The 22545-nt window shown below is 50.8% G+C and overlaps 1 protein-coding gene across 1 annotated transcript; it reads right to left on the bottom strand.

Moving 5' to 3' along the window:
* Nucleotides 1–6078: 6078 nt before the first annotated feature.
* On the bottom strand, nt 6079–22018 carry ANKRD35 (ankyrin repeat domain 35). The gene is made up of 14 exons (XM_029226742.1): nt 21926–22018; nt 16424–16554; nt 15554–15642; nt 15118–15182; nt 14239–14296; nt 13976–14046; nt 13528–13634; nt 12721–12905; nt 12057–12094; nt 9843–11891; nt 8055–8144; nt 7740–7805; nt 7059–7159; nt 6079–6518 (listed from the first exon to the last, which is right to left on the bottom strand). The coding sequence occupies exons 1-13, from the start codon at nt 21962–21964 to the stop codon at nt 7097–7099; spliced, it is 3051 nt and encodes a 1016-aa protein (XP_029082575.1). The 5' UTR covers nt 21965–22018; the 3' UTR covers nt 6079–6518; nt 7059–7096.
* Nucleotides 22019–22545: the final 527 nt, after the last annotated feature.

Raw genomic sequence — 22545 nt, 5'->3', positions numbered from 1 at the left:
GGGGGGAGAAGAGGATTCAGGCCAGACAGCCCCATAGAGAAGAAAGGGGCCAGGTGGCTGGAGGATTGTGCCCCACGGCCCACCCCTCCCAACACCTCGATCTACCTCAGCTATTTTCCCCAAGCCTCTGAAGCTTTTGTGGCCAGGGTTTTCAGGTCAGGGTTCAACGCTCATAACTCCCCCAAATCCTTTCTCAGTGTCATTTACATAACCACCCACCCCTCAGTCCTATTTCTGTGGGAGAGAAACAGGACCAAAACTTGGGGTGAGAGGTTAACAGCGAATTGTGAAATCCAGGTATCCTTCCTGTTTACCCGTTTACTCCATCTGCCAGGAACTAATATCCTGCTTCTCTCCTACCCAGAGAAAATAAGTGATCCTCCCCCTCCTCCACAGGAGTGGAAGAGAGAAGAGGGAAGCTCTAAACAGAGGCCCTGGGAGGGTGAGGAGAAGGTGAGCAGCCCCTGAGCCAGGGTGCAGAATTGCATGCTCTCCTAGGCAGCTAGACCCAGTAACTAGACCTCAGGCCCTCCCAAGAAAATGGCTCCATTTCAAAAGGCAGAATAAAGCCAGAAGACAGGGGGATGAACCCCATGGTTTTTAAAGGTTCTGTGAGATGTCCTCGGATATGGTTATCCTCAAGTCCCTGGTAGTGGTAAGCTCTCTCTTTAAAGGACTCACTTCTATGAATCTCTAGGAGACCCTGCCACGGGCAGGCCTTCCTAGCCCTCCACAATTCTTCCCCTCACAGGAGACATTATGGCTTTGGGCCCCTTTTGAGGAATATGATTAAAAACTTGCTCCTCTACCTTTCTCCCCATCCTAATTTCCTCCGTCCTGCCTTTATTTCTCCATTAGCTTTGTCAAGAACTTCTCCCTTTCTATCCCATAGTTTCACTCCTCTGCCCAAAAGATACCGACTCACTAAGGCAGGACCTTCCTCTCAGCCTCCAGGATGCTTCTGCCCCACCCCTCGATCTAGCCCCGCACAGCCCCGCCCCCTGGATCTCAGCCGCCTACTGGTACTTCCCAAGGCTCAGATCCCAATAGCAGCCCCAAAGCCTCTATCCTCTCAGCGCCTTTCCCCCGAGGAGCCTACCCGTAATCTGCCCCCCAGTCACATCCAACATCTGCCCCCTACTGTCGCATCTCTGGCCCTTGATCGACTCGCCCCCTTTGCCTCTACAGCAGCTTTTCCTCCTGGCCCTACTCCTACATCTGCCCCTACTACCAAATCCGACTTCTACCCCGCGTCCCCGCCCCCTGCGCCTCGGCCCCCAACTGCGGCAATTCCCCTCGGCCCCACCCCTATATCTGCCCCGCGGCCCCGCCTCCAGAGCCCCGCCGCAGCCCCTTCGTCGCCCACAGGCGCTTCTCACCATCCCCGGCAGGCAGTCCCCGCCACGTCTCCGGCCCCCACCCGAGCCCTCAGCACCCAGTCTCGGTCGCTTCCCGGACTCGGCGTACAGCCGGGCTCAGTCCAGATGGGGATGGGGGAGGGGGCCGGTACCTTTAATTCGCCCAGCTCCGCCATCTTGAGACATCGCAGGCGCCCGAGCCCGAGCCCGAGCTCAGGCCCAGGGACCGGCGCACAACTCTCCACCCCGGCGCCGGCCGCAAATGCCGCCTGCTCCGCCCAGTCCGGCCCCCTACACCTCCCCTTCCCGGCCCCGCCCGCCGGGTTTTGGACCCAGCCTCAGCCCCTCCCTCCACAGCCGAACCCAGCCCCTGCACGTCTTTGGCCGGTGTGCCAGACCGGTAGACCCGGAGGGAGTGTACCGCCCGAAGGGTCGCGGGGTCCCAGGGGGAATGGGAAAGGAGGTGGACCCGAAGCACCTGGGGGAGGGGGCTTTGCCACGCCGGAGTTGAGAAGGGATGAGCTTTTAGGGAGCCAAAGATACTTGGAATATGGAGAGAAAGTATCGGGAAGGGCTAAATCTCAGAGAAATGGGGGAGGGGGTAGCGAAGTTGGAGGAAATACCCTCAGCTCCTTATCTACAAGTTTAACCATCTAAATTCAAGAGTTCTACCAATTCGGGAAATGGGGGAGATCTGATCCATTTTAGAGACGCTATGGTGTCGTGAAGAGTTCATTCTATTCTCAATTCACCCCCTCCCCCCCAATTACATTGTATCTCGTGGTCCGGCGGTAGGACTCAAACTCGGCAGCAAAAAAGTTTGGTACGGAGAGTGGGACTTACCAGCACAGTTGCAGGGAGCGGGAAGGGGGCTCGGGAGGCTCAGAGGGTGGGCTGGAGAGGTGGGGGGAGGGGGCCCGGCGCCGCTCCCGCAGTCTGCCCGGCTGGAGGTCGGTCAGGCAGCTGGACGCTGCAGCCGCAGCTCCGCCTGGGCGGGAGCTCCGCCCGGCCCAGCGCTGGGGCTGGGGCCGCCCCCCTCCTGGGTAAGCCCGCCAGGACCGCGGGAGAAGTGGGGAGGGGGCGGAGCCTGAGACGGGAGGGGCAGGGACTCAGAGCCCGGCCGGGAGGGATTAACTCCTCTAGTGAGTGGATCAGAAGTTCTTTTATCTCCCATTCTCACTACCGCTGTGACCCTTGCAAAGTCGCGTATGCGCTTGAGGTGGAAAGAATGGTGCAAATAAGATGGTGTGGAACTGGAATCTGATCGCATAAAGAGGTTCCTACTTAGAGTCTCTCTCCCTAAGGGTAAGAAAGCATGGGCTGCTAAAATCCAAAGTGTACCTAAACCCTAACTTTGCCTGTGGTCCCCTACCCCCTACCTCAAATACACTGTCACCAGAGACCCCACAGCTTTGAAGTAGCTGAAAGTGAACAGAGGGGAGGTTTTCTCACCCCAAAAGGGCACCCTTCTGCCACTCTGAACTGCCTGCTCTCCTTCCTCCAAAGCTGTAGACCTTCCAGAGGCCCCATTCTCAACTAAGCTAATCACTCGCAGGCAGGTCCCTTGAAAGTACCAGCGTGAGAGCAGTTTACCCAAACTAGGTACTGGAAAAATTCATAGCATTTTATACTTAGTCGGCTGGGACCTAAGTGATAATGTCATTTGTTCAATAAATATTTGAATGCTGTTCAAAGATTGTTAGGTGGTGAGGACATAAAATCCTTGCAGGAGTTCTCAGTCTAGCAGCAGCAAGATGGTTAAACCAATAATTGGCATCCAAAAAGAGTGCTTTAATAAATTATATGAGTAACCCTCTCATTTAGCTTAAACCTTCAGTATAATCCTTCCCATGAGACCCCACAGCTGTAAGACTGAAGGTGCCAGCATACCAACATCCCCAGGTACCTGTTGAACTGGACCATACCCAACTACTTTGTGGATTTTGTCCCTAGGGAGGATGTCTGCCCTCTCCCGACACTCAGGTTCTTTCCTTGCTGCTCTGCTGCCAGCAATGGTGGAACCTCAAGCTCCGGTATTTGGTTCTAAATCCCAACTGCTCCCTCCAACACTTGAATCTTCATCAGGCCCTGAGCTCTTTTTTTTTTTTTTTTTGCGGTACGCGGGCCTCTCACTGTTGTGGCCTCTCCCGTTGAGGAGCACAGGCTCTGGACGCGCAGGCTCAGCGGCCATGGCTCACGGGCCCAGCCGCTCCACGGCATGTGGGATCTTCCTGGACCAGGGCACGAACCCGCGTCCCCTGCATCGGGAGGCGGACTCTCAACCACTGTGCCACCAGGGAAGCCCCCTGAGCTCATTTTTTGTTCTGTTAAGTCCTCTATATCAAAAGTTACTATGGACTAGTTTGTATCTTCTAGAATTTTCAGGGGAAGGAGAAGAGGGAGGATTAAAAAAAAAGAGAGAGATGGGGGAACTCTGTGGGAGTGATGGATATGTTCATCATCTTGATGGTGTGATGGTTTTATGGGTGTATACATATGTCAAAATTTATCAAACTGTACCCTTTACATGCAGCTTATTGTATGTCAGTTATACCCAAATAAAGCTGTAAAAATGTAAAGAAAAAAAAAATCAACCTCACCTTGATTCCTAGTGACTTCATAAAGGAGGGATCTCCTTTAATAGTTAATTTGAGTCCCCAAGAAAAAGAGGAAATTCTCTTCCAAGGAGGAGCCGCTCAGCAGTGGACCTAAAGAGGCTGCTGATAGCAAGAGCAGAAGCTCCAAGAAAAAGTTCCAAAAGCTATTCCAGGGAGATTAGAATGGACATTTCTCCGATGGGGCATAACCCATGGAGATATTTCGCAACCCATCCCCTATATCCCAATAAAAACAAATTCACAAGGAAAAAAAAAAGAGTTAATTGCAGTTATAAGTTCTAGCATCCCTACAGGATAACATAAAACTAGCAACCAGGGCGCCTGAGTCTGATCCTGCCTGCAAGCTCTCTCTATCCCCAGTGCCTGGCACTTAGTAGGCCCTTTAAATATCAGTTTAATAAAGTAATGTTACCAGACAAAGGAGGGAACCTGCAAATCAGAACCAAGTTTCAGATCGAGGGCATTCAAAAACACGGTCTGAACTGCATCATGGCTCACCGAGCTTCACCTACTCTCACGCATGCACTCACATCTGAAGGCTGGAGCACGAAGGGGAAGTGAAGCAGGAGTAGTAAGTCCCTACTGAGGTCCGACTTGAAGACACAGCCCAGGAGGAAAGAGGGGAACATGAAGACTAGAGTTACTTTGAGAAAGAAAGATTTATGAAATCAAGGAAAATTTCAGGGCTTGGGGGTGTTGGGGTAACAGTTTATGGGGTTGTATAGAGGGAGATTGTTTAGGAAGACCAGGGGCTGGAGAAGGTTCCACTTCTGTGTTATCATTAACATCACTGACCATTCCCACAGCTCAGCCATCCTGGGATCAGCTTCCAGGAGCTCCAGAGGAAGCCAAGGGCCTGGCTTCCATTACCAGAGCTGTTTCCTGACTCATACTTGAACTTAGCAAAATGATCTCCCCCTCTCTGGACCCTTATCTCAGCAGTTTCTTCATTCTTCCCACCCCACACTGCATATATAATAAGGAATGTAACAGTCCTTTTCTATTCTTTGGTAACTCTAAGGGTAGAAAGGAAAAGAGAGGTTCTTTTCCCCTTGATAGAAACGACTTGGACATTTTGATGCTCTTCTGGCAGCCGCACCCTTCTTTTTCCCCATCAATTCCTCCTCTCTTCATTCTCCCAACCTTAAAGCAGTCTTGTGCCCATCCACATAAACCCCGAAGCTGACCCTCATCTTCTTTAGGACCTAATCTACATAGCTGCTCTTTTCCTGGCCAGACCCTGGAGCGAGGCTCTGCAGCCCTCCAGTGGCCCCCTGCCTTCCACGACGGCCCCTCCCCACTCTTCTCTCAGCCCAGTCAGTCTCCACTGCCAAACCGCTGCTGCCTGACCCAGCATAACCCAGCAGGGGGTGGGCTGCGAGAAGGAACTGGGAGGGATCAGTGTGGCGGCCACCAAACAGCAATTCCAGATTTTGGAGGAACTCACTTGCCTCACTCTCACCTAGCAATCTGGCTGGTGAAGGGGCAGGAAGGGGAGGAGACCCAGGGGAAGTGGACCAGAGAGATACACTTTTTCAGTCTGAGAACAGAACTGGGGGGAAGAAGCCAAAGCTGAGTATCCCTTTCTTCCCTCTTCCAGGAATCAGACTTTTCATCCCTCTTTGCACCTGGGGCAAAGAACACTGACTACAGAAGACCATGCACCTCAAATCTAGACATATGGTTTAACACACGATATTTTTTTTTTTTTTTTTTTGCGGTACGCGGGCCTCTCACTGTTGTGGCCTCTCCCGTTGTGGAGCACAGGCTCCGGACGCGCAGGCTCAGCGGCCATGGCTCACGGGCCCAGCCGCTCCGCGGCATGTGGGATCCTCCCGGACCGGGACACGAACCCACGTCCCCTGCATCGGCAGGCGGACTCTCAACCACTACGCCACCAGGGAAGCCCGATAGAATATTTTAGATTGTACATCTTGAAGAAAATCTAGGTCTCTCCATCTATCCTTCTTAAAAAAGATAGTGGACTGAGGAGTCCCAAGGTAGAGAAAAAAGATTAGAGGTGTGTCAGTCAGTAAGAAGCAGATTTGAGAAAGAGAAAGGAAGAATGTCAATCTCCATTTTTACAGAGGGCTGTTTTTCAAACTGGGTCTTGACCCATTAGTGGATGTATTGTAACCAATATTTTTTGATGGAATATAGAACAGAATAGGGTAAATATTATTTCAGGTATGTACACACAGGATGTAAAACGTATTTGTTACTATGGATCATAATCAAAGTTTGAAAGCAGCTAACTTATGGGGCCATTTGTGATCAAAAAGGAATGAAAAGGATTCCTTCCCCCATGCCCCTTTAGGCAGAAAAAACAACACCCGACATCATCCTGCCTCCTGCTTTATTCTCCACAGAGCTGGCTTCCATCCACACCTCCTCTGATCTCATCCACGCTGAGTCCAGGGTTCAGGTTCTCAGGTCTGGGGTCCGTAACATCAGGTGAAGCCCCACCCACACACCCGTAGTGGCCAACCCACCACCCACCACAGCCTGTTGGAGGCTCTGGCAACCAGGGATGCTCTATTCCCTGAAAGAAGAAATTCAAGGATGAAATGCACACACTTCTAAACCCTCAGTCTCCTCCCACCCATGCCAAGATGCTAAAGATGATCCTCATCTATCTGGACTGGAGAAGATGGCTGCCTGCACAGGGGCAGGGAGAAGGATGGAGGATGACTACACTTTGAATGAATGGTGTGGGAGTGAAGGAGAGATTCTGGAATCTGTAGAGTCCCACACTAGGAAACAACTGTGCACCACTATCCCACCATCACTCATCTTTCACTGGCATCTCTCTACCCCAGACCTTAGGAGAGTCATTCAACTCCTCTTTTCTGTCTCCATCTCATAAGTCAGACCCCTTCAGTCTACCTGCTCACGGATTTCTGACTCCACCCAGTGATTCCCCATATCATGTCTTCTCAATTGACCTCACCTCAAAGGCTCTATGCCCCACAGGACTCCCTGGTGTCAGCTACCACATGGGGCAAAAGGAGACTCCAATTTCTATCCTTAAGCCTCCTTTCTCCCAAGCTCCTTCCCTCATCACCCTCAGACCACAACTCACAACAGAGAGATCCCATATTCTTCAGGGCACAGGATGCCTCACTCCTCCCGGAGGCTGAGGATTCGCACTAGGATATTGTACACATCCTGTTCCATGTAGCCCTGTAGGCAGCATGAAAGAAACAAAAGGAGATGAAGAAAAGGAAATGAGAGAGACAGGAAAGGGAGAGTTTCTATGGTAGAGGAGGATGCTACTTACTCAGTGCCCTCACTTATACTACTTAACTTCTCAATAGCTGTTTCCTAATCTTCACAAGGAAGATAATCATGCCGGCTTTTTAGAACTGCTGTGAAGGTTACAACTGTGAATATGGAGCAAAGCACCGGGCACACAGTAAGTGTTCGATTCTTTGTAGTTATTATTATTCCTAATAAAGGAGCGAGCCACCCACCTCTTCTTCCTTGGCGAGGGATAAGCTGGCTCAGGAGGACACTGAGAAGTGGCGTAGGGGACAGGAAAAAGCCTTACAGTCAATCAGGGAATTGAAAAGGAGGGGCAAACACCTCTCCCCCTCACATTCATACATAACTTCTCTCAATCTGCCTAATGATATCCAGAAACCTGGTACTGGGACATCTAAAGTCCAGCTTCCTGAGAGACGAGTCTGTGCAGGTAAGAGAAGGGATGCCAAATGCAATGGCCCCTGGCCAGCTCTCTGCCTCTACCTGCCCCCAGGCTCACCTGAGCAGCATTCAGCAGATGATTCCTATAGGTGGAGATGATCTCTGCGTGGTTCTTCTGGGAATCCTGGGAGTGAGCATCAATGGGAGGTCACGTGCCCAGCCTCTCGCACTCACCCTCATCCCCCAAGCATGAGGAACAATGAAGTGAAGTGCTCAGCTGTGCCAGGTAGGCTCCCTTGGCCCATCACTGGCTCAGCCTAGACCACTGCCTAGCCAGGCCTCTGGAATCCCCAGAATCTCTCCCACAGGTACATCACTTCCACTGTGCACCCTCTTCTCTAGCAGTGTCCATACCCCCGAGGGCCAGACATACCTGCAGCTGTTGGGCAAGGTGAGCATTTTCTCCCCGAACTGCTAGAATCTCCTCTGAAAGCTGCTCCAGCTTCTTCAACAATTCCTTGATCTGAGGTCAAAAGGAAAGAAAAGGAACCAAGGAGGCCCCAGTCATTTCCCACCCCAATACCACCCAAAGTCAAGGTGAGTTTCCTTTTATTGGGTATTTAATATCTGCCAGATACTTTTACACACATTGTCTCACTTAATACTCAAAACAGCTCTTCTTCTGTTCTGAGACGAACAATCCTTCTCTGAGGGAACTATTATTATTCACATTTTGTAGATAAGGTGCCTGAGTTAAGTAATTTGTCAAAATCGTACAGCTAATAAGTGAAGAAATCATAATTTGAACCAAGATCTCTTTGAATTCATGGGACACACTCTTAACTCTGTACTGGATCCTGACCTACTTTGGCCTACTGACCACTGAGGGAAATGGAGATGAGTTTCTGTGGTTTGTGAGACTGAGGTACAAATGCAGTTAATGATAACCAGCAGTAATAGGAATAGTGGTAGTAGGAATAATAAAACTAGCTAACTTCTACTGAGTACCAGCCATTTACCAAAAATTGTCCTATTTTTAATATAATGTCTTATTTAATGTAATCCTCACAACAACTCTGTTATTATCCGCATTTTATAGATGAGAAAACTGAGGCTTAGATAACTCACCCAAGATCAATCAGTTTTGGTTTTTTTTTTTTTTTTTTTTGGCCACACCGTGCAGCTTGTGGGATCTTAGTTCCCCGACCAGGGATCAAACCCAGGCCACCTGCAGTGGAAGCCAGGAGTCCTAACCACTGGACCGCCAGGGAATTCCCAATCAGTTCGTTTTGAAATTGAAATTCAAATGCAGACAACCTCAGTTCGGAGCCCACTACACTATTTTTTTTGCTCATTTGTCTACTTTTATCTTCCCCTTCAACACCAACAGAAAATTCCTTTCTTTAATTAGCCCCACCCCACACTGATTCCTATTCTGTATAACATTCCTTCTACTTTTATGTCCTTTATAGTCCGCAAAATATATATTCCCTATATTTTTTAATCCTTCTAAATTTGATCATGTACACAAACTTTGATAAGTCCGAATTCACTCACTGCACAGGTAGTTCTACAATTACTAAATTCATTTGTAAATTGACGTTTTTGAGTTTGTAAAACATGTCTGTTGGAAGCCTGTAGACTTATATTCACCTTTGGAGCAATCATTAGGAAACTCGGGTATCTAACACAATGGTTTTCAAACTTTTGTTTTTCTCTGCATTGGCACCGTCTTTGCCAATGGAAATCTTTTGTAGAGCCCACTCTGACTGAAGTGGGAGGGGAGAAAGGGACTACAGTCTAGTCTACTTCTCTTAACCCGTCAGCAACCCCTAGACCAGGCACCTCCTCAGAACCCTAGCAAAACCACAGCGACTCACCACAGCATCCGCTGTCTTCGCAGGCTAATACATTACCTAAGTCAAAATGCCGATTAAACCATAGTACCCCAATGGTGGTAGCCCTGACCACACTGCTTCTGGACCCTGCGTCCCAAATTCTAATACCTAAGCCCCCTTCTCTCTTGTATTTATAACTTACCTCACCTCCGATCTCAATCCCAGACCCCCTCAGACCCAGGAGAACATAGTGCGGTCCTTGCAAATGACTGGTGTTCTGTTTGGGGTATTAATCGGACGAACCAAAGATAGACTCCGGTCAGCCAATCCTAAACTCACAGAAACCTGCCCTGATGCTCCCTTCGGCTGCCTGGTCTGCTCACCTTGGCCTCCTTGTCCCGGCCAGCCCCGATGAGATGCTCCACCTTCTCTTTCAGCAGCTCCGCCGTTTTCTCCAACTGCTCGGACCGCCCGCGCAGCTCGCTGGCCTGGCGCTCCTGCCCTGCCGCACGCGCAGCCAGGTCCCCGCTCCTGCGCCGCTCCTCGGCCACCGCCTCCCGCAGCCGTCCCATCTCCCGGCAGGCCGTATTATACTTTTCCAGCAGGGCCTTTAGCTCCCGGCCCCAAGCCCGGGCCTGGGCCACCAGTGAGCCCCGAGTTTGCTCGTGCTGCCGCAGACCGGCCGCCTCCCGGGCCCTCAGCTCAGCCACTTCCTCCGTGGCTTGGTAGAGCAGCTGCTTCAGCTTCCTGATCTCCTGGCTCTTCCCGCTCATCGTGGCCTGAACCGCCCGCAGCTCTTCCTCCAGCTTCCCCAGGTCTTGCTCCAGAGCTTCAACTTGGGGGGACGCTGAGGCCTCTGAGGAGGCGCCCGGTTCCCCACATCGGGCAGGGGAGCCCCGCAGCTGCTGGTTTTCCTCTTCTAGCCGAGCCAACACCTGCTGGGCCTCGCGGTGCCTGGCCACCAGGGCGCTGACGCAGGCCTGCAGCTCCTCCAGGCGATCGGCCGCTGGGCACCGTGCACTCCCCCGGCCCACCAAGTCTGGGGGCAGGCAGTCCCACAGTCCCCGGAGGCCTCTGCTCTGGGAGGCCAGGCGCTTCCGCAACTTCTCGGTGGCCTCCTTCTCCAGGGCCAGTTCATCTGTCAGCAGCCCCATGCTCCACCGCAACTGCTGTAGCTGGACCTGCACCTCTGGCTTGGGCACGCACTCCCACTGTAGCTGGACCTGCGCCTCTGGCTTGGGCACGCACTCCCGTTGTAGCCGCTGGCTCAGGGACGGCAGGTCCCCCTGCAACCACTGCCGCTCCTGGCCCAGCTCCCCCAACTCCTGCAGCAAGTTACTGTCGCTCAGCCTCACCTCCTTCTCCAGCTGTCCCTCTGCCAGGCCTCCTCTTGGCATCTGTTCCCCTCCAGGCATCCCTAGAGGCTCTCCCCAGGCCCCAGGAGCTCCTTCCTCCTTCCCTTCACCCTCTTTGGTGATGGCCCCTGGGCCTGCCTTTGGGGATCCCTCTCTGGGCTCCTGGGCAGGGACCTCAGGTTTCATCTGTAATCCTGCTTTTGCCCTATCCAGCCTCACCAGCACCCGCTCCAACCTGGCCTCCATCTTCTCCCAGGCTGCTGCTGCAGCCTCAGCCCGGGACGTCCCCACAGCTCCCTCCAGGTCTGGTCTTGATAAAGCCCCCCGGGCTGCATCCTTTTCTCGCCACACCGCAGCCAGTTCCTCCCTCAGCTGTAGCAGGAGCTGGTTCATGGCTGCTGCGTGCACTGGTTCAGCCACTGTGCCTGTTGGTTCAGCCCCTGGGGCCTGGGGCCTCGGCTTCTGGCCAGCATGCAGTTGGTCAGTGTGATCAGGGCCAAGGGCCTGCCCACCACTGGCGGTCGGTTGCTGTCCTGTGGATCTCCCAGTGGTCTCAGACCTTGGGCTGTGGGGTGGCTCCTGTTCTTCTGGTTGGGACCTTCCGTGGGCGTCATACAGGATCACCCCTCCAGCTGAACCCTCAGCCTTCTTGGAAGCTAATACTGGCCTTGCTGCAGCTGCGGCTGCTGCCTGTTGCTGCTTCTTTAGCTCTTGTATGCACTTAGCCAGCAGGTCGAGGGTACAACCCTGCTCCATGCCATCTCCTCCAGGCCGGAGACTAGAGCGCAGGTCTCCCGGAGCTCCGGGCTCTTGTGATAGGAGGAGCCCCAGCTCCCGAACCTGTTCTTGAATCTGGCTCTCCAGGCCCAGATAAGCTGCAGATTGAGCCTTACACTCTTCCATATTTCGCAGCAGCTCCTGCTCCAACTGGGAAACTTTCCTCTGCTCCTCTTCATACTTCCACTTCCACTCCTCTGAACAGGGATCTTCATCCTCTTCTTCCTCCTGCTCCTCCTCAGGCTCTGCTCTCCATGGGCTCTTAGGTGGAGAACCCACCTGAGGCTCAGATGGAGAGGCCTATGGAGAAAAAGGAACAGTGAAGTAAACCCAGGCAGCTAGTCCAAGAGGGCCTTTCTTCTCTTAGACTGTCTCAATGCCCCGGTGATCACTGCCTGGGAGATATCCCAGCGGGAAAGCCTGGGGTGGGTCAGAAGCAAAAGGAGAAGGCACTTAGGGTCTTACCTGGGATGCAAGATCTGGGTGTTGAACTAACCCCTGACCTATATGAAAAGACATGGGGAAAATGAGAGAGGAGACAGGGCCCACGTGCTTCTAGCCCACACTCTGCCTTCAGACTTTCTCTGAAAGGAGTGGCCCCTCAGTGTTAATCCTTTACCACACATGTCGAATAGGGAAAGCCACCCCTATTTGATGACTCCCTAGCTGTCCAGCAACCTTCGTTTCCTATCTCAGAGATATGCCAGCTCATTCATTTCATTCACTCACTTATTTATTGGACACTGTGCCAGGCACTGTTATAGGCGCCAGGACCTCAATGGTGAGTGGAACAGAGATGGCCTGTCATCTGAGGGGGTTACAGTCTAGTAGGGGAGAGAGAGAGATTGACCATCAAATCACATAAATAGATGTACAACTGCAACTCATAAATGCTAGCAACAGTACTAGCCAGAGTTGCCTTCAGTGAAAGACAAGGCTGCTTTGAAGAACTTTGTGACCGTGCTTTTGGGAATTTGGAGTCATCTCATAGCAGCAGCAGTAAATAAGTAAACTCTCAACTAAAGTGACAATTATTATTGCCATGGAAACAAAGGGGATTCTAAGACGCTTCTCTGATTCTAAGGCTATCGAGGAGCATCTTGAAGTTACAAAAGGGTATTGGCTTTACCTCCCAGCCCCTGCCGGTTCAGGGCCTGCTGCAGCAGCCTCCACAGCATCTTGTCTTGTGTGCGTAGAGCATAACGCAAAGCATCATGCCCCGTGCTGTCCACCGCCCCTGCATCTGCTCCATAGCTCAGGAGCAGTTCAGCCACCTCAGTGCTGCCTTTTTCACAGGCCAGGATCAGAGCCGATCTATGGGTTGGGACAAATCTGAGCATAAGCTTTTCTCATGGAACCCAGGAGTCCTGGTTTCAAAAAATCCACTCACAAGGTCAGCTCTCACTCAGTGTGGTCAGGAGCACCACAGACCAACACCAGCCAGTGACAAAGCACGAGGCCAGACCAGAACTTTTCAAATGTCATTTCTTGGAGCTGTAGCATCAGAAAGCAGGGGGCCAATTGGAAGGGCTCCACTTCCATCTGCTTTATAGATTGAGGTTCTGCATAAATTCTTTACCGGGGAAAAAGTATTCCATTGCTTAGAAGATAGTTCGAAAACCAGTAAATTAAACTAGTGGATCCAGAGGTATTGATTCTACTTCCAGAGTCACCTATGCTAGGAAGATGGCAGTGTCAGCAACAGAATAGGAAAGTATAAGGAAAACGTTCTCAACTCACCAAGAGGAAAAGAGTGAAGCAACAAGCAGTGCTCTTCTGAACCACCACTGAGAAGAAGAGAGGTTCCCAAGAAAACAGAGACCAACCTGCCTTCTTCCCCAATACACACACACACACACACACACACTTTGCCCAGTGGCTCCTTTCTAGATTGGTCAGGGTCGGGATTTGGGGTGGGAAGACGGGGAAGGCTCACTTGTCATTCTTGTCAGTGACATTAACCCGGGCGCCTCTCTGCAGTAGCTGTGAGCAGATAGCTGCGTGACCACCCAGCGACGCAATCATCAGGGGTGTACGTCCATCCTGCACAGATTGTGGGAAGGGGGTTCACGAGGAACCAGGGGAACCAGGGCTTTGACACAATGCAACCAACTCTCCTGTTCCCGCACCTCTCCAGGAAAAAGCCCTAATCCTGGGGCTAAATACTCCTTCTCAGAGGGTTAGAAGCTCTCCAGAAGATAAGCCCTAACCTCTCTGTGTGGAAGAGGAGGAAGGGCATGGGGAGAAGGAAGAGGAGGTGGTGCTACACAACCCCTGGTCATGGAACTTGGCTTAAGTTCCATAATTAATGACCATAATTAAGTTCAGAGAAAGCAGCAGTCTCCCCATGTAGGGCCCTGCCCAGCTGCCCAGCTGACACTCACATTATCCAGGACATCCAGGAAGGCTTCGTGATCACACAGGAGGAGCACACTTGAGGCACAGCCAGAGAAGGCTACGGAGGGTTGCGGGATGATCGGGTTAAGGGGAAGCAGGAAGGACACCTAGTCAGACCATGACGCAGCATTCCCTCCGACCATTTCAGCAGTTAGCTCTGGTCTACTCTTCCCACCAAATGTTATCCCCCTCTCCCTCCCCATCCTCTGGTCCCTGCAGCCCTGTTTCCCACCAGTCCCCTGGCACACACCTGCCCAGTGCAATGGAGTACGATTTTCCACATCTACAGCATCTTCATTGGCACCATGCTGCAAACAGCCACAAAGGGAAGCAGCATGGAGCGTGGTGTTAACATTCTCATCCCATAACCCCCTGTTGGGCCACCAGCTTTCACATTACTGTGGGGAGGGGCAGGAGGGCCATGACTCTGGCTACCTACTGGGCAAGTCCAATTTATTCCTTGCAAATGATAGGCAGCCTTGAATTTCAGCCCTGGTTCATAAACCTAGGGCCTAAGAAAAATCATATTATAGGTAAATAAACATGTTAGGGAAAATGACAACTGAGTCTATGTCTGGTATTTTAGGATCATAACTGGGAAACTTGGAAAGGGCCAGGAAGAACAAAGCAGAACATCCATTTGCACAGTGGCCTGTTGAACTGTGCCTTTGAACTTTGGGAGACTTAGTTCTGAATTGTCCATATGTCATTTCACATGTATATTTCTCTTTGTACTCCTACACCACAAACTCCTCAAAACAGACAGCAGGCTTTGGGTTTAATGTGAACACCTCTGCCATCCTTCCACCAGCCCATCATCACAGCAGTTAGTCTCTGCAGTGCCTCTGCCAGTGGCTGAGCTCAATACATGCATATTAACTGACTGGCAGTCAGTCCCTGGCAACGCTGCTTTACGACATGCCCGCAAGGGCAGTATTAAGCAGGGTGTCTGCACATAGCAGGTGTTAAACAAATGTTGGCGAACTAATGATTAAGTGATTAATAGCTCTCTTATTGGGAATGAGAGGGGTACATTTGACCAAATATTGCTTGTGAGTACAAGACAGAGTAAGGCGTCCCTGGGTCCTCTTCTTCCTTTCACAGGAGTAGTATCAGAGGTTGCTCTTACCTGCAGCAGGACCTTGACACATTGTGGCTGGCAGGAAATGGTGGCCGAGTGCAGGGCGGTGCTCCCTGGGAAGCGAAAGAAGGGGAGAGGGAGAGTGGGTGGCCCCATGCATACCGATGACTCACAGGGAGGGAAGGCAAGAGACGCACATATAATCAGAGGGAGATTAGAGAGAGAGGCTCTCAGCCACATGGGGCCAGAAATTCCTGTTCCCCAAGTGCCTGGTACCTGCGGTGGAGGTGGGAATGGGGGTGAGGTAGGCCCAGCTTGCAGGGAGCGGAACCCCTGGAAGGAGACTGGCCAGAACTTATGAGGAGAGAAGCAGGAGGGCTACAGTTGGAACCTCCAGCAGGGCCCAGCACTGGCCCCCCACCCCCCGACTGCTGCTGTAAAGGGAAAAGCAAGCAGCATGACCCAGTGCTTTAGTCTAACTCACCATCCTCATTCTTGCTGTTGATGTCAGCCCCATTCGCAAGTAGTATAGTCAGACATTCTGTCAGGCCTTTGGAGGCTGCCAGATGAAACCTGCCAGAATCAACGCCGAGAGGCAGAAGGATGAAGGGACCAGGGGATGAGGAATGGGAGAACCTTAATAAGCACTGCCTACTAAGCTCCGTCACCCCGAAGCCAATCCCAAAAGCAGAGAGGGAAGCTCCCGTAGCCTGACTTTCTGAGAAAGAGAAGCCTATATAAATGGCCTACTGTTAAAACTTCAGAGGAGGCTGGGAGCAAAGGTAGGAATAAGAGCTACAGGTCTCAAGCAATCTCAGAGTACTGCAGGGGCGTCCAGGGAACACATAATTACCTGTAACTCAGCACAGGACACTTAGCAGACTGGAAGTGTCACAGAGTGGGCCAGAGCAGAGGGCTGGACATTTGCAGGCTGACTTGGGAAGAGACAAGGGCTAATATCCCTCTTGTTCTAATCACTCCTTCCAGCCACATGACTCTCATGGCCACCACTGCACTCCTAATTTCTCAAGCATACACACCCTCCTATTTGTACAATGAAGAAATACTCTATTTAGTGTATGTTTCAGTTTTCCGTTTGTTTCACGGGCTTTATGTCCTTTTTTGGTCAATTTTGTTGATGTGGGTCATGAGGTGTGTGGACCTCAGGGACAATATCTTCTTCCCCCACTTTGTGCAGCACTTGATATGTAGCAAAGATTTATTGATATACTTGCTAATTAAGACAAAAAAGGGCTCTGACGTTGTAGGCATTTCCTGGTCTTACATCATCCTGGGGTTTGGGTTTTTAAAGAGAGCCACATACAAAGGGTGGGGATCAAGAAGTCTTACTTACGGGGACTGGCCGTTCGAGTCTAGCTTGGTGGGTCGGGCAGATTTCCTGGAGGCCAGGGCAGCCACACATCCCACGTCCCCCCGCTGCACTGCCTCCAGAAGCTTCTGATCACGACGGTTCCATCTCTCCACCTGGTCCAGAGCCACAGATTGCGTGAATATAAGAGGCGGGGGTAGAGTGGAGAAAGAAAAGAAGAACATGTTTAGGATGCCAAGCAAGGGAAAAGGGACATCCCTGAGATCCTTTCAATGTTCCACAAGTCGCTCAGTCTAGATCATTTAGTCCTTCTAGGTGGGCCAGTTAAATAGTCACCAACTCATATGCCACTGGGGACTACTGCCCGTTTTTGCCAGCCCTGGACCAAAAGGTGCTTGGACTACTGAATTAAAAATCATTTTTAAGGACTGAATGCATAGTAATTCAAATGTCTTTTTTTTTTTTTTTTTTTTTTCCCGGTACGCAGGCCTCTCACTGTTGTGGCCTCTCCCGTTGCGGAGCACAGGCTCCAGACGCGCAGACTCAGCGGCCATGGCTCACGGGCCCAGCCGCTCCGCGGCCCTCAAGTGTCTTTTTATCAGCATTATGATTATTGTTGATAGGTGCACAACCTCCTAGCAATCGTAGCCATGATTCCTTTCCCTTTTGCTCTTTAAGTCTTGCTGGAGCAAACTGAACCAAACTGACCACTCTGGACTGGGTCCACCTTGCCTCTCAATGCCCCAAGCCCCGTGCTCCTCTGTTTCTTTGTTCTCAGATATTTGAGAAATCAAGGCACCTAGCTTTGGGTCATAGCTAGGAGTCCAAATACCTATCCATAGCATCTCTACCCATTGGCTTTGGGGCCCAAAACTAGGAGCAGAGGCACAGAGTTTTCGTTTTCCCTTCTCATACCTATGCCCTCAGGCTAGTCCTTCTTCCCCTTCCATGGCAACAACAACCAAAAGGCAAAGACAGGTCTCTAGCTCGGCTTGAGGAGGCAGCTCCCCTCCTCCACCCTTCCCTCCCTCCTCATTTTCCTGGCAGGGAGCAGCTGTCCCAGACAACAGCCATACCTGGGCACACATTGTTCTACCATGCCAGCTTGACTTTTTCAGGTGGTGGGGTAATTACAATAATTGAAGTATCACAGAACATGAAAGAGCTGTGTAAAAACACCCAGAGCTGAAAGCATGGAAAAGCCTGGTTTGGTCCAGAGAGGAAAGGAAAGGAAAGGAAGAAAGGATGCAAAAATCTGTGGAATGGTGAAAAGGGCCCTAGGTGAATATTTGTCAGCAGGCCTAAGTTCACGGCCTCGTTCAGCTACTTCAGTAATTCACATACTTCAGCTACCTAGAGTAAGTCATTGAACACCTCTAATCTGTTTCCTCATCTATAAAATGAGGAAAATAATAACTACCTCATCATGCTGTGGGTATTAAATGAGCTAACGTATATAAAATCTCTCTGTAAACTGTAAAAAGCTATACAAGTGTATGGCATCCTTATAAAAAAACAGGAAGCAGTGGGGGACTGGTGGCAGCACATTGCATTTTATGAGGTGTAATTGCAACAAGAAGAGGCTATAGGAGAAGGTGGGGGAAAAAAGGGGTCTATGGAAGCCAACTCATTTTCAGATACGTAGCCAGGGCAAATTATTACTCAAGAACAGGAAAGACTTTAAATGCCTAAACCATAAAATTATCTAAGGTAGATGGATTCTGAGGTAATACTCGTGAGGTAATTCCTCGTAGCCCTTTTAAGTGCTATTTCAATTACCCTCTCAACACCCCTAGAAAGTAGTTAGGGCTGATACTATTTTATCTAGTTGACAGAAAAGAAACTGAAGCACACTGAGGTTAGATAACTGTCCAGGGTCACACCACAAAATAGTGGTAAAATTGAGATTAGAACCCAGGCCATCAGATGCCCTATTCTAGTTCTCACCACCAGGCCATTTACTACGGAGCTATGGAAGGTTTACTTATTTTCAAATAAACAGTCTAAGACCGCCTCCAGGGTAAAACCACCCACCTTCAGACACTACTCTGTACAAGGAGAAGAGTCTCCAAACAGGTTAATTCTCAAAGGACATAATAAGCAAAATGACTGCTCCACATACCAACAGACTGAGATGTAATAACACGTTATCCAATGCCCCATGGGGGGCCATATCACCCTCAGAAAAAGCAGACAGCTAGAACTACACCTCCACCACAGGACGCCACCATCAGCTGATCTCAATCTGAAGTTCTCTATTTAAAATCCTGATTCTAACACTTTCTATCCTTGTGAATTGAGGCATGTAAAACTTTTTTGAACCTCAGTTTGCTAATAAAGTAACACTATATAAAGCACCTAGAACTGTCTGTCACGTAGTAGGTACACAATAAATGTCAGCCCTAATCCCCATCCTTCCTAGCCTTGCTTGGCACATTTTGGGTGTTCCTGGGCTCAGAATTCTCCATCCAGGGGAGTGGGAGGAAGGGATCTTGATCATATCGGGTAATGTATGACAGTCAAGCTGTATAGATGGTAAAGGTGCTTCTTAGCAAGGTAGATAATTCTCTTTCCAGCTAGATAGTTCTAAATCCACCCAATTTACTTCCTATAATCTTGTTATACCAAGAAGAATTTAGAATAGGTAGAAATTCTTCACAGCCAAACCTCTGCAGAGCTAGGGTGAAGAAGAACAGAGGGGAACTTCCCTGGCAGTCCAGTGGTTAAAACTCTACACTCCCAATGCAGGGGGCACGGGTTCGATCCCTGGTAGGGGAACTAAGATCCCTCATGGCCACATGGCAAGTACAAAAAAAAAAAAAAAAAAAGAACAGAGGGATGCTTCCGAATCTCAAGATCCAGTCTATTGTTCACCCCAGCACCTTGGGAAAGAGGATAACCATCACAGCCTCAAGGGAGCAATCACCAAATTAATCAGCAGGCTCAAAACAAGGATAAGCTTTGTATCTCCCGTAGGATTGGCGGGGGTCGGGTGGGGGGTGGGAGGGTGGCTTTGTAGAAGTAATTGCAGCCTCTCCTTATCTCTGGCCATGTGTCTATGACCATCCTATCAAGGTGGAACACACCAACAGTAGAGAGAGAAACAGCAGAGAGAGTGGGTACCTCTGTAGGGCAGGTGAATGGAAATGGAAATGCTGCCCTGGAGGAACCAGGAGCTGTCTCTCAATTTTTAAAATGCAATTGACATTCCTCTAAGCTGATCCAGTGCCTACTGTTTAAAGCTATTTTCTGACTTACTTCCTACATACGCAGAGTAAGCTGCCTATGTAAGACAACCTCAAAGGTATCCTCTACTTGACTAGATCAAAATGAGATTATAGGAGTGGCTTTTGTTTTTTTGTTTCTGAAACTTCCTATACGTATTCTGGATGACTTAGATTAATTTTTAAATGGTCACAGATCCTTCAGTCCTTATCTCAATCTGAGGGTGCAATCTGGATCCAGGGGTGGGGGCGGGGATGGAAAGGGGCAATCTTCTGCCATGACTGGGAAGCCAGGCTTTGGGGGCGGTCAGGAAGGCTGTCACACTATTTCTCTGACAAACTGGTTCAGAGCGGTTAGCCACCCAGGGAGTGGAGGAATTTATCATGAGAAGTGTGGGGAAGTTTCAAGAGGAAACAATTTACAGCTTAAACTGGTCTATTTTCAATCTCGTTGGATCCATACCCTGACTGAGGAAACACTTTTCTTTCCAGCTAAGTAGTTCTAAATTCACCTAATTTACTACCTATAATCTTGTACTAAGAAGAGTTTAGAATGGGTAGAAATTCTTCATGGCCAAACCTCTGTAGAGCTGGGATGAAGAAGGACAGAGGAATGCTTTAGAATTCCAACATTCAGCCCATTGTTCATCCCAGCATCCTGGAAAGTAGGTATTGACCAACAATTGGAGAATCAGGATGAATGAGATAGTTTCCCGATTCCTAAGGAGCAGGCAGACTCCACAAACCTGAAAGGGCAGGGCAATGTGGAGGACTTTCAGTAACCAAGAAAGAGTCCACGTGAATAAGAAAATCCTGAGTTAAGACATTCTGGATAGCCTCAGTTTCTGGTACCTTTAGTAGTCATTCAGTAAATGCCTTTTGATTGGTTGATTAATGTGTGGAAACTAAGTGGGGAAGCAAACATTAAGTGGGATGAGAACAGGCCTCAACAGAGTTCCTACTCTTGCCTCGTAGGTCACTTCCAGGCTTCTGTGGCCTGCCCATGCAGGGTGAGCTGAGCATTTCTCACGTTTGCTCAGTGAATGACACCACAAAGTCAAGTTAGGCTAAGCAATATTACTACAGGTAGTTGGCTACTTCACTTCAAAATGAACTGTCATCCCAGTCTCCACACAAAATTTCATCCCTAGATAGGGGGTCTCTCTGTAAGAGATCTTCAGAGAAGAAGAAGCTATACCCTCCCTTAGCCACTCCCTTCTGTAGTCTTCCTCCCTGTGTTTTGTTCTGGGAGAACATGGGGAGGACAGTGACTTCTACTGGGAACTCTCAGAGTGAATCCATTTTATCCTCTTCGCCTCTCACCATTACCGTTCCCCAGCTCAGTCAAAGGAAGCAGAGAGTATAGGCCCTAAACAACTGGGTGAGGGTCTAGAATGAAGGAAGATTGTGGGGAGAAGCAGGCAGAAGGCCTTGAGTGGCCCAAGAACCAGTATGATGACCAGGCACTGCAGTGAACTGGCCAGAGTGGATTCTGCAGGCAATTTACCCATTCCTTGGGGAGCAGCCAGGCAACTGTCCTCCTCTGGCAGTGCCTGTTGGGCCGGCCAGGTCGGACTGCAAGATTAACCTGCAGAGAGCAGGCAGAAGGAGGTCGGGGAGTTGAACAGCCACTGGACAGAGAGGAGCAGAGCTTGAAGGGGAGAACAGGAGAAGGCTGCTGCTGTCAGAGCACCGACTGGAAAGAGGTTTGGAGTGATGTCTGAGAGCCAGTGGTGGTGATGAGAGAATGGAAGTGGAAGTGGCATGGGGTGAGATGGGGGCAAGGACAGAGAAGACTCTATGAGGAAGTGCTAGGGGAAGGCACGGGGCTGGAAGTACTTGCTGGACTGAGAGCAAGGATTAGGCCATATAGGAGGGCAGGCTTGTGAGGACAAGGCAGGGCTGGTAAATGGGGCGTGGGGCAATACTTGGGAGACAGAAAGGGGCTTGGGGCTGAGCAGGGGCTGGGGATAGGACAGATACTTGAAGGTAGTTCAGTACTGGGAAACAGAGAAGAAGTAGAGAACACAGCCTTTGGGAGGGGGCAGGGGCTGCCGGAAACATATCATTAGTTGGGGGTGTAGATGCTTGGAGGACAAGAAAGGGCCAAGGGAAAGGACCTTGTGGGAGACAGGTTCTTGAGGAAGGCAGGGCGGGAGGGCTGCACTGCGGGAGCGGAAGAGCTAGAAAGACCGATAAAGAGAAAAGGCGACGGTGCGTGGAGATGGGACTCAGGACTTCTGTCACCACAGGGCTTGGACCCCAGCCCCATGCCCATCCTCCCAGACATTGTAGCACATACCGCCACCTGTGAGCTGGAGCAGGAGAAGATGCTCTTCATGGCCGGGGCCGGGGCCACGGGGGGACGGGGACGCGCGGAGAGCGGGGTCACAGGTTCCTGAACCCACCGGACTCGTCTGCAGCTGTGTAAGAGAGCTGTCAAAAGCAAACCAGGACCCGCCCCAGGGGGGGCCACCCCGTTCAATCAGAGGCAAGAATCCGAGGGCTGGTCTTAACACTCCGCCCCTGGCCCAGCCTCACTCCGCCGTTGCGGAGACAAAAGTCCTGCAGTCTCCGCCTGGGCTTGGTCTCAAACCTCACCCTCCCAAACCGAACCCGCCCCCAGCTCCGACCTGCTCAATCGTAAAAGGGACCTCAGGTCCCCAGACCCGGGATCCGGCTAAAACTCCTCCCCCTGCCCCGCCCCGCCCCTCCCCGCAGTTCCAGGCTGCGGCTCCACCCCAGGCCCCGCCTCAGCCCCGTCCCCCGGAGCGCAGCCGCAGGAGTCTCCCGGTGTGCACGCCTCTTAGAAACTGTCGCATTTAACCACTGGTGACGAAGATTTGATTATATCCAGAGATATTTGCCGACTTAGTTACCTCTGCTTCCTCCCCCCATTCCGCGGCCAAAAACCCGGGCACA

The sequence above is a fragment of the Monodon monoceros genome, unplaced genomic scaffold (genome assembly GCF_005190385.1).
Source record: "Monodon monoceros isolate NGI ecotype Baffin Bay Population unplaced genomic scaffold, NGI_Narwhal_1 Super_Scaffold_18, whole genome shotgun sequence".
Lineage (NCBI taxonomy): Eukaryota > Metazoa > Chordata > Mammalia > Artiodactyla > Monodontidae > Monodon > Monodon monoceros.
This window is presented reverse-complemented; position numbering and strand designations above follow the sequence as displayed.